This window comes from Natrix helvetica (genome assembly GCF_964273705.1).
Source record: "Natrix helvetica genome assembly, chromosome: 4".
Classification (NCBI taxonomy): domain Eukaryota; kingdom Metazoa; phylum Chordata; class Lepidosauria; order Squamata; family Natricidae; genus Natrix; species Natrix helvetica.
In genome coordinates this window covers 21,066,537-21,079,689 of record NC_138550.1, presented here as the reverse complement: position 1 = coordinate 21,079,689, position 13,153 = coordinate 21,066,537, and the positions used below count along the sequence as shown (strand labels likewise).

Sequence of the window (13,153 nt, the reverse complement as noted above, 5' to 3'; positions counted from 1 at the left end):
CACCTAGTAATAATGTAGAGTGATAGGCGATACGTTTGTACAGTACTAAAGAGATGAAAGGGGAAATAGATTTTTGGTTAGGATAATATACATTATCTGTTTGGTGATGCAAACTGGCCAGCTTTTTGATTTTGGTTTGAAATTTCTTTGAATTAATAATGTATAAAAATGCTGTACATATCATCTAAATATAAGTTAGCAGATGCTAAATATAATTAGCAGGCAACAAACCTGCTTTTCCCCTTTTATGCAGTTTTGCTTATCAAAAACTGATAAGGAACAATATGAAAAAGAAGAGAGACCAGAATCTCAGCAGGAAATTTTAAGAAGAGCTGCTAAAGATCTGCCTGTCTATACGACAACAACATCAAGAGGTAAGCCATTGGCGTTGCCTTCCCTGGACTTGCACCAGATGTGTTATCTTTATTTCTACCTCCACAGACAGATTTTCCGAAATAAAACAATCATTCTTCCTGATATCTGAACATTGCTAAAATGTTCCTTAGCCCGGCTGAGTTGCAAAGCCCCTCTGCTAGCTGTATTTATAACATTCATCCAGGTTCACAATGTACCGGCGACCCATTATTTGCAAATATATTTTTGGTATTTTGTGAAAAAGGATGGTAGTATCTCCCTGTTTAAGATGTGAGAGAAATGATACTTTCATTTTGAAAGATTTGCATGGTATTTGTTTGTTTGTTTGTTTAATTTATATGGCCACTCAGTTCGCACATAGAGACTCCATGTGGTTAACTCAAAGTTCCGGGTATTTGTTTGTTTATAAAATCTATCGGGTGCCCCTCTCAGAGTCATTTCTTTGTGACTCTGGAAGGTATATGGCAATAAAAGGGGGGGGGATCAAAATCAAGAACTGTTCCAGATATTATTTAGATCAGGAATCCCCCACCCCTGGGCTGCAGTCCAGTACTGGGCAAGTGGCAGACAAGCGTGCAAAGCTTTATTTGCATATGAGCGGGATTTGGTTGCATGCACAAGACCATCCCCCTCCCCCCCCCCGCTGTTGTTGCCACTGCTAGTCCATGGAGCCAAAAAAGTTGGGGACCAGTGGTTTAGATTATGTTCATGTTTCACCTTTCCGTAAATAGTTTTCTTTCCTTTTACTTTTGCACCTCTGTACTGGTGATGGGTGGCCAATGAAATCATATAGATTTTATTGGAGAGTTCTCACATTACTCCCTACCCATTTATCTTTGAAATATGACTGCCCTATTTACATTTTGAATTCTTCTAGATTCTGTTCTGAGAAGTAGGTAAGTTTTAAAGTCCTAATTCTAAAGCTTCACATTTCATATCTTGACTTTGAAATCTTCCATTTAGCTATTAGATACTGCGATAGATGCCAGCTAATAAAACCTGATCGATGCCATCATTGTTCTGCGTGTGACCTGTAAGTATACACTGATTCTAGGTTGGATTGATGAGTTTGTTTTCAAACATATCTTCAGACCTGAGATCACAGAGTTCCTTTTCCACATACAGGTAGTCCTCGCTTACTGACCGCTTCTTCAGCATGTCTTCAAAGTTGCAACAATGCTGAATGAGTAGTATTTACAATTAATCCTCAAAACTCCGGCATTGTAGCACCCTCACTGGCATGGCAATTGCAATCTGAGTGATTGATAGCCAGCACTTTATGACAATTGTAGTAGCATCCCAGTCATGGTATGGCCATTTGAGGCCTTCCCTGCCAGCTTATCCCAAGCAAAATCAATGAGGATTGCCAGCAGGGAAGGTTGCACAGTTGCTCTGATAAGTCCCCTACTTCTTGCATGCCATCTTGCTTCCTTCTGCCCTGACCCCTCTGCACTTGTATGCATCTCACATCCTCCTTCCCTGGCCTCTGCAGCACTCCCTCTCCCAACTTACGTGTCGCCTGCACCAGGCCTCTCAAGGCTCATTCCTACCTGGGACTCCTCCTGCTTTATGCCCCACATGTCTTTGAGGTTATGAGAACAACTGGGAGTTCCTTGGTTTCTGTCTTTAAGCAATGCAGTCACACATGATGTAGCATTTTACAACCGCATTACTTGGCAACAGCAATCCTGGTCCCAATTACCATTGTAACCCGAGGACTGCCTGTATAAGGTGTTTCTTCACAATAATCTGTTTTGCAAGTGGGAAAAGATATCAAAACTCATTTATTTCATTTGTTACATTTATATAAGAGAGATTGATAGAGAGGTTATATTGACACAGTGACCTTCCCTGGCTGAAAATGGGCTTGCACTTGCCTATCTTAGCTATATTTTTCATGAGTTTGTATAAACTGTATCATCAGAACTAAGAATAATGTAAAACCATAAGCTGTTCTCTTTCCCATGAAAAAGAATGTAATAGTTGTGGTTTTATTGTAAATTGTGTCTTTTTTTTAAAGAGTGTTGAAGTAAAGAAATACTCTTTATAGAAAGCAAGGAAGAAAGAAAACAGTCAAATTAATCTGTATATTTTGTATTCCATGATTATGTGTGAGTGTGTGTGTGAGAGAGAGAAAGAGGAATAGAGCATTTTAATAAGTCTTATTTGATTAAACGTTGACATATTGGTGAGTTACATAGTCTGAGTTGACACATCAATCATTCAGATCTCTAGTAGGATCATAGATCGTAATAAAGAGAGTGGGATACAGTTAATTAAAAAGTGGAGAAGATACATAAAAATTATAAGAAGCTAGAAAATATAAAAGTATATTAAATCAGAAATTACACATAATCAAGTATTTAAAAATCTAAAAAATGGAATAGAAACATTAGATGGGAAAAGGAGAGAATAAAGGTTAGTGCATGGAAGATTATTTCAAATTACAGAACATTCTCATATGGTGAACTAGATGCTCATTAAGTCTACTTTATGACACAGGTTATCATCCAACGAACTTTAAGCACTGCTGTGCAGAGTGTGGCAACACTATATGTTGTGGCAGGTTTGATGCAATAGGAGGTATAAAAATTGTCCCATGCAGTCTGGGTATTTGCGCAGTAATGGTGAGATGAAACTACTATAAATGTCTCTATCATAAAGGCACTGGAGAAGCACATGATCTGTTGGTCCTGTGTGTCCAGTGCCATAAAAGCACTGTCTCTCTAACTAAGCAATCCTCCCTTCGTGGCCTTCAGGGACGGCTGAGGAGACATAGTGCCAGAGTAAATGCCCCCTGGGGATTAAATAAAGGAGTCTCAATACCTTTTGGATTCACTGGCAATACCATGATTGTGAAAGTAGCTTTCCCAGGGTGATGCTCATCCATTGCAAACATTAATTTAAACCAATCATTATGACATATTAAACTAGCATATAAAGGTTGGCTTCGGACCAGGTTATTTGAGGGACCATCTCTTGCTGGTCACATCTACCCAACCCAACAGAGGCAGGGAATGTTGCGGGTTCCATCCCCTAGGGAGATACACCTGGAGGGACCCAGAAGAAGGGCCTTCTCCATGATGGCCCCCTCTCTCTGGAACATCATCCCCCCCCCCCCGAGATTAGAATGGCCCCCACTCTAGTACTCTTCCAGAAGGCACTGAAGACCTGGTTCTGTCAGCAGGCCTGGGAAACCCAGAGCGGGAGGGAGCCCATTAAATGGATCGTGTGAGATGCTGTCACAGGGATGGGAGGTGATTTTATTATATTAATTTGTTATATGACTCTTCTTGTATTTGTTTTATTGTTCTTCTATGAGGTTTTATATTCTGTAAGCTGCCTTGAGTCGCCATGGGCGAATAGGAGGCAATATAAATTCAATAAATAAACAAACAAATCTCTACAGCAGGGACGCCAAACTCAGGACCCAGGGACCAAATCTGACCCGTGGAGTGCTTAGATCTGGCCTATGGGGATGCCCTGGAAACATTGAGGGACTGGCTCACGGTGCCTCCGCCAGCGAAAACAGAGCCCTGTTTTTGCTAGCAGAGGGTTGTGAGAGGCCGTCGGAGCCCGTTTTTGCTGGCAGAGCACTCGGATCACCACAGGCGCCCCCGACACGAGTGATGTCGAGCTGGCCATGCCCACCCCGCTCCCCAAGGTCAAACACAACCCTGATGCAGCCTTCAATGAAATTGAGTTTGACACCCTTGCTCTACAGAGTTTAGGTATCATGATAAATCTTTTTTTTCCCCCTAAAATTTCTGAAATCTACTTGAAACGTTTTATCTTATAAACCAACCAGCATATTGATGTGCACTGCTCACTGACATTCATTTGGATCTTTCTGTGAGCAGAACAGATTAACTCACTCAAGAATCTGAATGTTTGTTTATCATGCTTTCCATGCCAAGATGCCTTGCTTATCATTCCCAAGCAAGCAAGCAAGCATTGGGAGCCATGGTTACCCAGAATTGCAGTCAAATTATGTTTACATTGGTTATATTATGCTGTGACTGCAATAAAAATCACAGTCTGGTGTATGTCAGGGTTGCCATGGCATAGAAACATTGATTGCTTAGATACTCGTGAATTTTCCTGATGGTGCTTTCGGAAATGATCTCATCTCAGACACACCAGAAGCAGTTAAATGGTTAGTTTCCTTAGATATCGAATTATGAAGTCTAGTCCATTGCAATTCTATGGCCCCATATTATTGTAATTTTATTATGGTTTTATTTTAATTTAATATTTTTTCTCCTATAAGAGCTGTGGTGGCGCATTGATTAGAGTGCAGTTCTGCAGGCTACTTCTGCTGACTGCTGATTGCCAGCAGTTTAGCAGTTCAAGTCCCACCGGCTCAAGGTTGACTCAACCTTCCATTCTTCCGAGGCTGGTAAAATGAGGACGCAGATTGTTGGAGGCAATATGTTGACTTTGTAAACCGCTTAGAGAGGGCTGTAAAAGCACTGTGAAGCGGTATATAACTCTAATTGCTATTGCTATTGTATTGTTCCCATATCTTTTATATATATATATATATATAAAAAAGCGGAGCTGGCAGGAGAGTTGGACAGTGAGGAGGTTGGGGAGGAACATGGGCCAGTCCTGAGGGCTGAGGAAAGCTCAGACGAGGGCTCTGCGTCAGTAGCAGAGAAGGAGCTAGACAGCAGCGAGGCACTCTGCGTATGCGCAGAGCTGCCAGAAGACAAGAACAATTAAGAAAGCAGGGTCGACTTAAGAGTAAAGCCACACCTTGGAGGTGATTGCCCCCCTCCATAGGAAACAAAAGAGGAGCTAACAGGGAGTGGGCTTTTGCAGAAAACAGTTTGTTCATTCGGTCGTGTCAAAAGTGGAAAGTTCTGTTTGTAACTATAAGAGGCTCTGTACCAAATCTGTGACAGAAGTAAGATAGGACTCTACGGCATTGACTCCACTATCCTGCTTTCTTTGGCGTGTACAGCCCATAGTACTCCTTCTCACAACCTTTGAAATTCCTGTGTCAGTATTACAGTCCGCAGCTGAAAATGAATGCATTCAGTATATCATTTAATGCCGTTGTGCTCCATTAATCTGCTTTAGAAGGATGCAGTCTCTAGAAGCTGAGTGTGATGCTTTGTAGTAACAGCATTTTTCACAGGCAATTAGTGTTTTAATTTGAATTAATGCTAAAGGTAGTAAACACCAGATGCATGAAAAAAAATCCTTCCAGGAACTTGAAAATGAAAGGTAGTTGTAGAAAAGTTGTAACTATGTGGAAGAATAGCAAAGTTTTGCCACTTTTGTGCTAAGTGCCTCTTTATTGTTCTTCTACATGCAAGAGAATATGTACACATTATGCACTCCTCTATTCATTTCTTCTCCCTATTGTAAAATGGATTGAGTGAAAAGGGGGTTCTAAGGCTTAAGCATGCCTCTCCTTTTTTTCTCAAGTTACAACTGTGTTCTGATTTTCTTGACTGTATTTTATTGTGAATGAAGCTATATAGGAAAACTCCATGAACCTACCTTGTAATATTTTGCTGCTTCTTGACTGCTTTAAACAATCTGGGTACAGAGGTGGAGTGATCAATGGTTTCCAAGATGTTACAGTGCTGGGGAAAAAAGTTTGAAAGTTTGAGATTAGACATATTTATTGAAAAAAGCATAATAATATTCATTTATCATCTTTGCATTGATTCGGATGGCTTCTTTTATTTTAGATGTGTACTGAAAATGGATCATCATTGTCCTTGGTATGTTTTGTTTATTCCTTCTTGTTTTTGTACCAAAACCAATAAGTAAGCTCTTTTATTATTGGGTATGCACAAAATAAGTAAAGAGTAGGAATAATTAGGTGGAAATTTAAAGAGTGAACTACAAACAGAGTCTAAATTTAAGTTAGGTTTATTTTTATTTTCTTACAATAAGAACCTTAGGTTATTTTCTCACCAACAGTAAATAGCACATTCTAGAATCATCTACTACAACTTTGTCAAAATAATAGTTACAAGAGAGGCTTTATAATGCTTCAAAGACAACTGAATAGCTGAGTAATTCTCTGAAGATGCTTTAAATCACTAGTTTGTAAATGGTCTGTAAATGGTCTTAGACAATCGTGACTCATTAAATTAATGGAAGCTTTATTAAGAGTAAGGTTAAATGGTAACATTCCTAGCGATATTTGATAAATACATATTAATGTTCTGTTTTTAATTGTTACACAATGACTAGAAGAAAGATGAGGATCCCCGAGTCCCAGGGGCATTTTTGGCCCTTTATTGTGATGGACATTAAACAAGTATCCCCTCAAGAATGTTTATATGTATATAATATACTTTATATATTGAATTATAGTAAATTTTGTAAATAGACAAAGACACTTTTATTTTAGTATTGTATGTCAGACCCTGTGACATGGCTACTCTGATGGTGGTTTGTGGTTTCATGTCAGCTGTCAAGTTATGTATTTTTTGTTACCTTGTTGTTACTGTTGTGTTTTTTATGGTTAGCTACCCTGAGTCATTATGATGAGGTCGGAAGCTATATAAATTAAAATAAATAAAACGTGCTGCAATGCAAACTTTTATGCTTTTAGTAGAGTCATACTAAAAGCATAAGAGTCCAATCTGATTTTTATTTTAAGATTTTTTAAAATAAAATAAACATTAATATCAGTCTTTACTACCATCTTCATCTTTAGCAATAGTGTTAAATTCCAGATAGGTCTATAGGTGTTCCTAGTTCTTTGTTCAGAAATGAATCTAATGCCTTCTTCTTTTCCTCACCCCCCCTCCCCACACACAAAAGGTTAAAAACAAACTAAAGAGCTAGAAAATATTCTGGAAGGGTGACAAACAGCAACTCCTTTAGTTTGCTTTCTAGGAAAAAGTAACTGACTGTGATACTTAGAGCCATGTTGTGAGGTTACAGGCAATCCCATTAGCAACTGTTTTTGAAACCATCTATAACATGGCTGCCGAAATTTGTTTAACTCTTCTGTAGAAGGAAAAAAACGGCTATTTCTTTTTCCTTTTCCAGGGTGAATAACTGCGTGGGATTTTCCAACTACAAGTTTTTTCTCCTCTTTTTATTTTATTCCCTCCTGTATTGTCTGTTTGTTGCTGCTACGGTTCTTCAGTATTTCATAAAGTTTTGGACAGTAAGTTCTTTAAAATTAAAAGTTTTAATCTTAAAAAAAATACAGAAGCATTGTGTTTTCATGCTTCATGAAATATACTATGCGTCATAGTATACCTAACTGTTATCAGTTTGAGGTGAAGTAGTAAAATACTAAATAATTAAATGTTATATATAATACATGGTTTTTGCTTCGCTGCAGCCGAATTTGCTGTCTTGTGGATTGTACCTTTTATGTCGGCTTTTCATGCATGTTTTAAGAAAGCACATTATATATGTACCGTATGACATTCATATCAACATTGCCCTCTTCTAATTTCAAAATAAACCTGATTTTTAATCTTCATTCTGATTGAATAGCATGACCTGGTTCCATAAGTCAGATCATTTTTAATATTGCTTTAAACCTTTGGAATAGCAACATTGTGGTTTTGGAAAAGAATTGGCTATCATTCATAGACTGTGAGAAACATTACTTGAATGTGAATAAGTTATACAGTAAGTAAGCACAAAATGAAACGTGTTTATAGTAAAAATAATTTGTACATGCAATATAAATATATACACACACACACACACACACACACACACACACACACATTTACGCAGGGTAAACCTTAACATGAGGGGTTATTTATTGTTAACCTGTACACACCTGTGATATCTCTTCATGATTCAGGCAAATACAGATATTTGCCTGGTACAATTCATGCAGTTCCTTTTCTCTTCTTGGGATGTTGTGGTACATGCACATTAAGTAATGAAGACTTTGTACTGAGTCACAGCTGAGAAATTGCAAGATAAAAGGATTCTTAATGAAATTTGAAACGTTTGATTTTGAAATTTGATTTGAGTTTGTTTTAAGATCTTGATGCATTCCAAACTTTGAAATGTAATGGAAAACTGTAGTTAACCAAACCTTCCTGGATATTGTAGCATGGCCCACTGAAATAAAAGGTGATATGTGCTAAAATAATCTTCGCATATCAGTACTTTGTCTTATTAAGGCATAATATGTATGTTCCTATTGAGAGAAAAGTTAGTTGAAGCTGAGATTACTGATTCAACCAGCCGATATCCTGGAGGCTACGTTTTCCACTCGAGCATTGTGTCTCTGACACTGCATTTATTCTGTTATTACTAAATATCTAGGAACAAGAATCTATCTATCTTTCATCTTTCTCTCTCTCTCTCACTTTCCTTCTTTCCTTCCTTCCTTCCTTCCTTCCTTCCTTCCTTTCTTTCTTTCTCACGGTTTGTTTTTACTGGGTTGCATGCAACCAGCATTTTGATTCATAACGACATATTATTGTTTACCATGATACGTTATTATTTTGTGTCTTAGTGAGAAAATCATAGTAAAGCATAGTTTAGCATTGTTTGTTTGTTTATGAAATTTATTGGTAAGCCATGTCAATATTTTTGTCAGCTTTGGTACTTATTATTCTGTAGGACATTTTGCATAAGTGTGTGTGTGTGTGTGTGTGTGTGTGTGTAAGTCTTTAAGATGATGTTGGATAGCCATTTGTCTGAAACGGTATAGGGTTTCCTGCCTAGGCAGGGGGTTGGACTAGAAGACCTCTAAGGTCCCTTCCAACTCTGCTATTGTATGTATTGTATTTGTGTGTGGGTGTGTCTCATAATCCCTGGGGGGAGGTGTTGGCAAAATGACTTAATTTTGCCAAAACTATGGCTAAAATATGAATTGTTGTTAAAAGTAGAATGAAAAAAAAATATTTATAGATATCCTGATGTACTTGGACTGCCGGCTTCCATTAGTCCACTGGCCCAATGATTTGAGCAGAATCTGGAATAGAGCCATGGATGCACTAGATCTGTGGCTTTTCTAGATTCACCGGCTGTGGGGTTTTTTATGTAGCATTAATTTTGAGCAAAATTGGTCATCATATTTCCTTAACATTTCACATTAAGTATCAATTATTTTAATTTAATTTGTATTATCGTATGAACTTGAGATGATTTTTTAAAAAAGATTAATTACCAGTAAATAGGGGAATGGGTATTATCTGTTTTAGGGGACAACTTTTTCTGATAGTACCTGCTCCCCCCCCCCCCCCCCCCAATCTGTCTGTCCCCACTTTGCACACTTAACCATCAAGGGAAAACTGTAGAAGACAGCATTTGAGCCACCTGGAGCATCATTTACAGGCTTAGCCTCATTGGAACAAGTATACAGAACCTCAGCAATAAAGCTAAGGAAGTTTCCAATTTACTAATCAGCTGATGTCCCTGGAGACGTTTCTGGCTATTCATTGAAAAATATATAAAAACAGTTGAAACTAAAGGCATAACCAAGAAGTGAAAATGGCTGCAGAGATTGTGGCAAAGCACCAATGCCTTTGAAGATTATCCTGAACCATGATAGTTATCTGAAGGTCTGTTGCCTTGTGAATTTTAAGCCTTTTGTGACACCTAAACAGGAGTTCATCTCTTTGCCTTATCTTCACCCAATTTTGCTGCTTTTTTGCTTTTTTGTTCCGTTCCAATGTAATTATATCATTAGAATTCTTTTTTTCTTCAGAAGGAGAAAAGATTGAGATGGGGATTGGGAGAGAGAATATGTGTTAGCTTGCATTCATCTGTATAGGAAATCCAATTTATTTATCTATATATATAAAAATGGAACGCCTCAAGCAATTTCAACCAAACTTGGTACACAAATGACTGACTCTCTGGAAACAAATACTGTGGGGGTAAGACACCCCTCGGGGTGTGTGTTCTGTTACGATACAGCCTGTTGTGCCTTCAAATGGCTTCTACTGTAGTGCCAGTAAATGGCTTCTACTATACAGCGCAGTGGAGTTGCCATGGTAACGACAATACTCCACAAGGGGCTTCCTCTGGTAAGGGGGAAAATCCAACATTAGAAATTACATTTGGTTTGGACATTTCCCCCCTATAAATAAATACCTGTACAACTCCGGGTTATCAGCTAATTTACCATATTTAGAGACCCTCCATCTTCCTCTTAGAGCTCAGTTCATTTTCTAAAGTGAGTTTTTGAATAATCCCTAGGAGAGTGTGTGTGTGTGTGTGTGTGTCTGAGACTTGTTTCCATGATTTGTTTTTCCAAAAAATATTCCTAATTTGCTCTGTTTGTCAAATGGTACATTTCAGCATTTCAATATAACTTACTCAAATATTAATTCATGTGTGAAGTCCTAGTAGTCTCTGAGTTTGGTTGTTTGCTTGCAGCTATTTAGTTATCTGAATAGGTAACATCATTAACAGGGAGTTAATTGGGTTTGCTGTCTGTTTATATATATAGTAGCTTGCCCTATCAGTGTTGGTAGGGATATGGTTTTCTCTTTGGTAGTTCCTTGATTTGGATATTGTTTTTGTCTTGATTTTTTTTTTTTGTCTGATCTTTGCTTATTCTGGATATTGGCTGCTGGAGAGAATGTACTCTTGTTTTTGTTTTGTTTTTTTTAATGTTTTATGGACTTTTTTGAATGATGTGTAATCTCTATGTACACTATATTGGCAAAAGTATTCGCTCACCTGCCTTTACTTGCATATGAACTTACTGTATGTGACATCCCTTTCCTAATCCATAGGGTTCAGTATGACGTCCACCCTTTGCAGCTTCAACTCTTCCGGGAAGGCTGTCCACAAGGTTTAGGAGTGTGTTTATGGGGATTTGTGACCATTCTTTCAGAAGCGCATTTGTGAGGTCACACACTGATGTTGGACGAGAAGGCCTGGCTCTCAGTCTCCACTCTAATTCATCCCAAAGGTGTTCTATCGGGTTGAGGTCAGGACTCTGTGCAGGCCAGTTAAGTTCATCCACACCAGACTCTGTCATCCGTGTCTTTATGGACCTTGCTTTGTGCACTGGTGCACAGTCATGTTGGAAGAGGAAGGGGCCAGCTCCAAACTGTTCCCACAAAGTTGGGAGCATGAAATTGTCCAAAATGTCTTGGTATGCTGAAGCATTCAGAGTTCCTTTCACTGGAACTAAGGAGCCAAGCCCAGCTCCTGAAAAACAACCCCACACCATAATCCCCCCTCCACCAAACTTTACACTTGGCACAATGCAGTCAGACAAATACCGTTCTTTTGGCACCCGCCAAACCCAGACTCATTCATCAGATTGCCAGATGGAGAAGCGTGATTCGTCACTCCAGAGAACGCGTCTCCACTGCTCTAGAGTCCAGTGGCGGCGTGCTTTACACACTGCATCTGATGCTTTGCATTGCACTTGGTGATGTATGGCTTGGATGCAGCTGCTCGGCCATGGAAATCCATTCCATGAAGCTCTCTGTGCACTGTTCTGGAGCTAATCAGAAGGCCACATGACGTTTGGAGGTCTGTAGCGATTGACTCTGCAGAAAGTTGGCGACCTCTTTGCACTATGCGCCTCAGCATCCGCTGACCCCCCTCCATCAGTTTACGTGGCCTACCACTTCATGGCTGAGTTGTCATTCCCAAACACTTCCAGGTTCTTATAATACAGCTGACAGTTGACTGTGGAATATTTAGGAGCGAGGAAATTTCACGAGTGGATTTGTTGCACAGTTAGCATCCTATCACAGTTCTACGCTGGAATTCACTGAGCTCCTGAGAGCGACACATTCTTTAAACAAAGGTTTGTCAAAACAGTCTGCATGCCTAGGTACTTGATTTTATACACCTGTGGCTCTGGAAGGGATTGGAACACCTGATTCTGATTATTTGGATGGGTGAGCGAATACTTTTGGCAATATAGTGTATCTATTTATGGCTAATTTGTCTGAATGTCATGCTTTGAGACATTCCCTAGCATTTTCCGCAGTTGAAACTATGGTTGAATATATCCATATTGAGAGAATAAGGTGTTTTCCTCATGTCTTCTGATTCCTAGTTGATGTTTATGGATGCACCCTGATAGTCTTCTGCATGTTCATGCCTGTTCAGGTTATTAATCTTTTTTAATATGGCTTTTTGTTGGAATATTATTTCCAGCTAATATGCACACATTTAAAAAGGTTTTGTATATGTATTTTATTGTACATGTTGATCATATAAGCAGGAAGGAATTTGCAAACCTGTTTTGAACTGGAGTTGGCAACTAAGATTACCAGGTGGAGAAGCTGGACAGAGCGTGTGTCTTTTGCCTGTGTTAATACTTTTCCTAAACATTCTTCCAGGAGATGAAGAAGTACAGGGACAATTTGGATTAAGGAATCAGAGAAATCAAATAATAAATCATACTGTCAAAATGCTTTGATTCATAATTGGGTAACAAATTTTAGTTCAAATTATGATGAATGTAGACAGAACTTACCAGTAAGTTTCTTAGTTGATTTCTATTGTAGAGATGGTTCCAAGTTGGGCTTCTGATAATGAAAATTAGAGAGAGCAATGACTAGATCTCTTCATTTTAATGGTGTGCCTTGAATGTACACCATTAAAATCAGTGACTCCTTTATCTCATTATGCAAACACAAGTTCATCTTCACATATTCATTCAGTGAATGTAAACTGGTGGCCTCTTGACATTGAATACTGCACGCTTTACACCTTGTGCACGCAAAGACCATCAATTTCCTAACATCATTTTTACTTGTTTCTAAACACTAGTCTTAAGGGGTTATAGCCTTTTAATATTGTCTTTATTTGCACAAAGCTTTGCCGCAGGAAATCTGCTGAGAAT

At 38.7% G+C, this 13,153-nt stretch overlaps 1 protein-coding gene across 2 annotated transcripts in view; it reads left to right on the top strand.

The window, feature by feature from the left end:
* The window catches only part of ZDHHC20 (zDHHC palmitoyltransferase 20), a 66,777-nt gene that overhangs the window by 35,705 nt on the left and 17,919 nt on the right, over nt 1-13,153 (top strand). For both annotated transcript variants that reach the window (XR_014175262.1, XM_081951669.1), the window contains exons 4-7: nt 254-374; nt 1,339-1,408; nt 6,081-6,113; nt 7,399-7,519. Coding sequence is in view for 1 of the 2 variants with exons in the window: in XM_081951669.1 (XP_081807795.1) it covers nt 254-374; nt 1,339-1,408; nt 6,081-6,113; nt 7,399-7,519 (345 nt within the window). In the remaining variant the exon portion in view is untranslated. The remainder of the gene's footprint in view (nt 1-253; nt 375-1,338; nt 1,409-6,080; nt 6,114-7,398; nt 7,520-13,153) is intronic.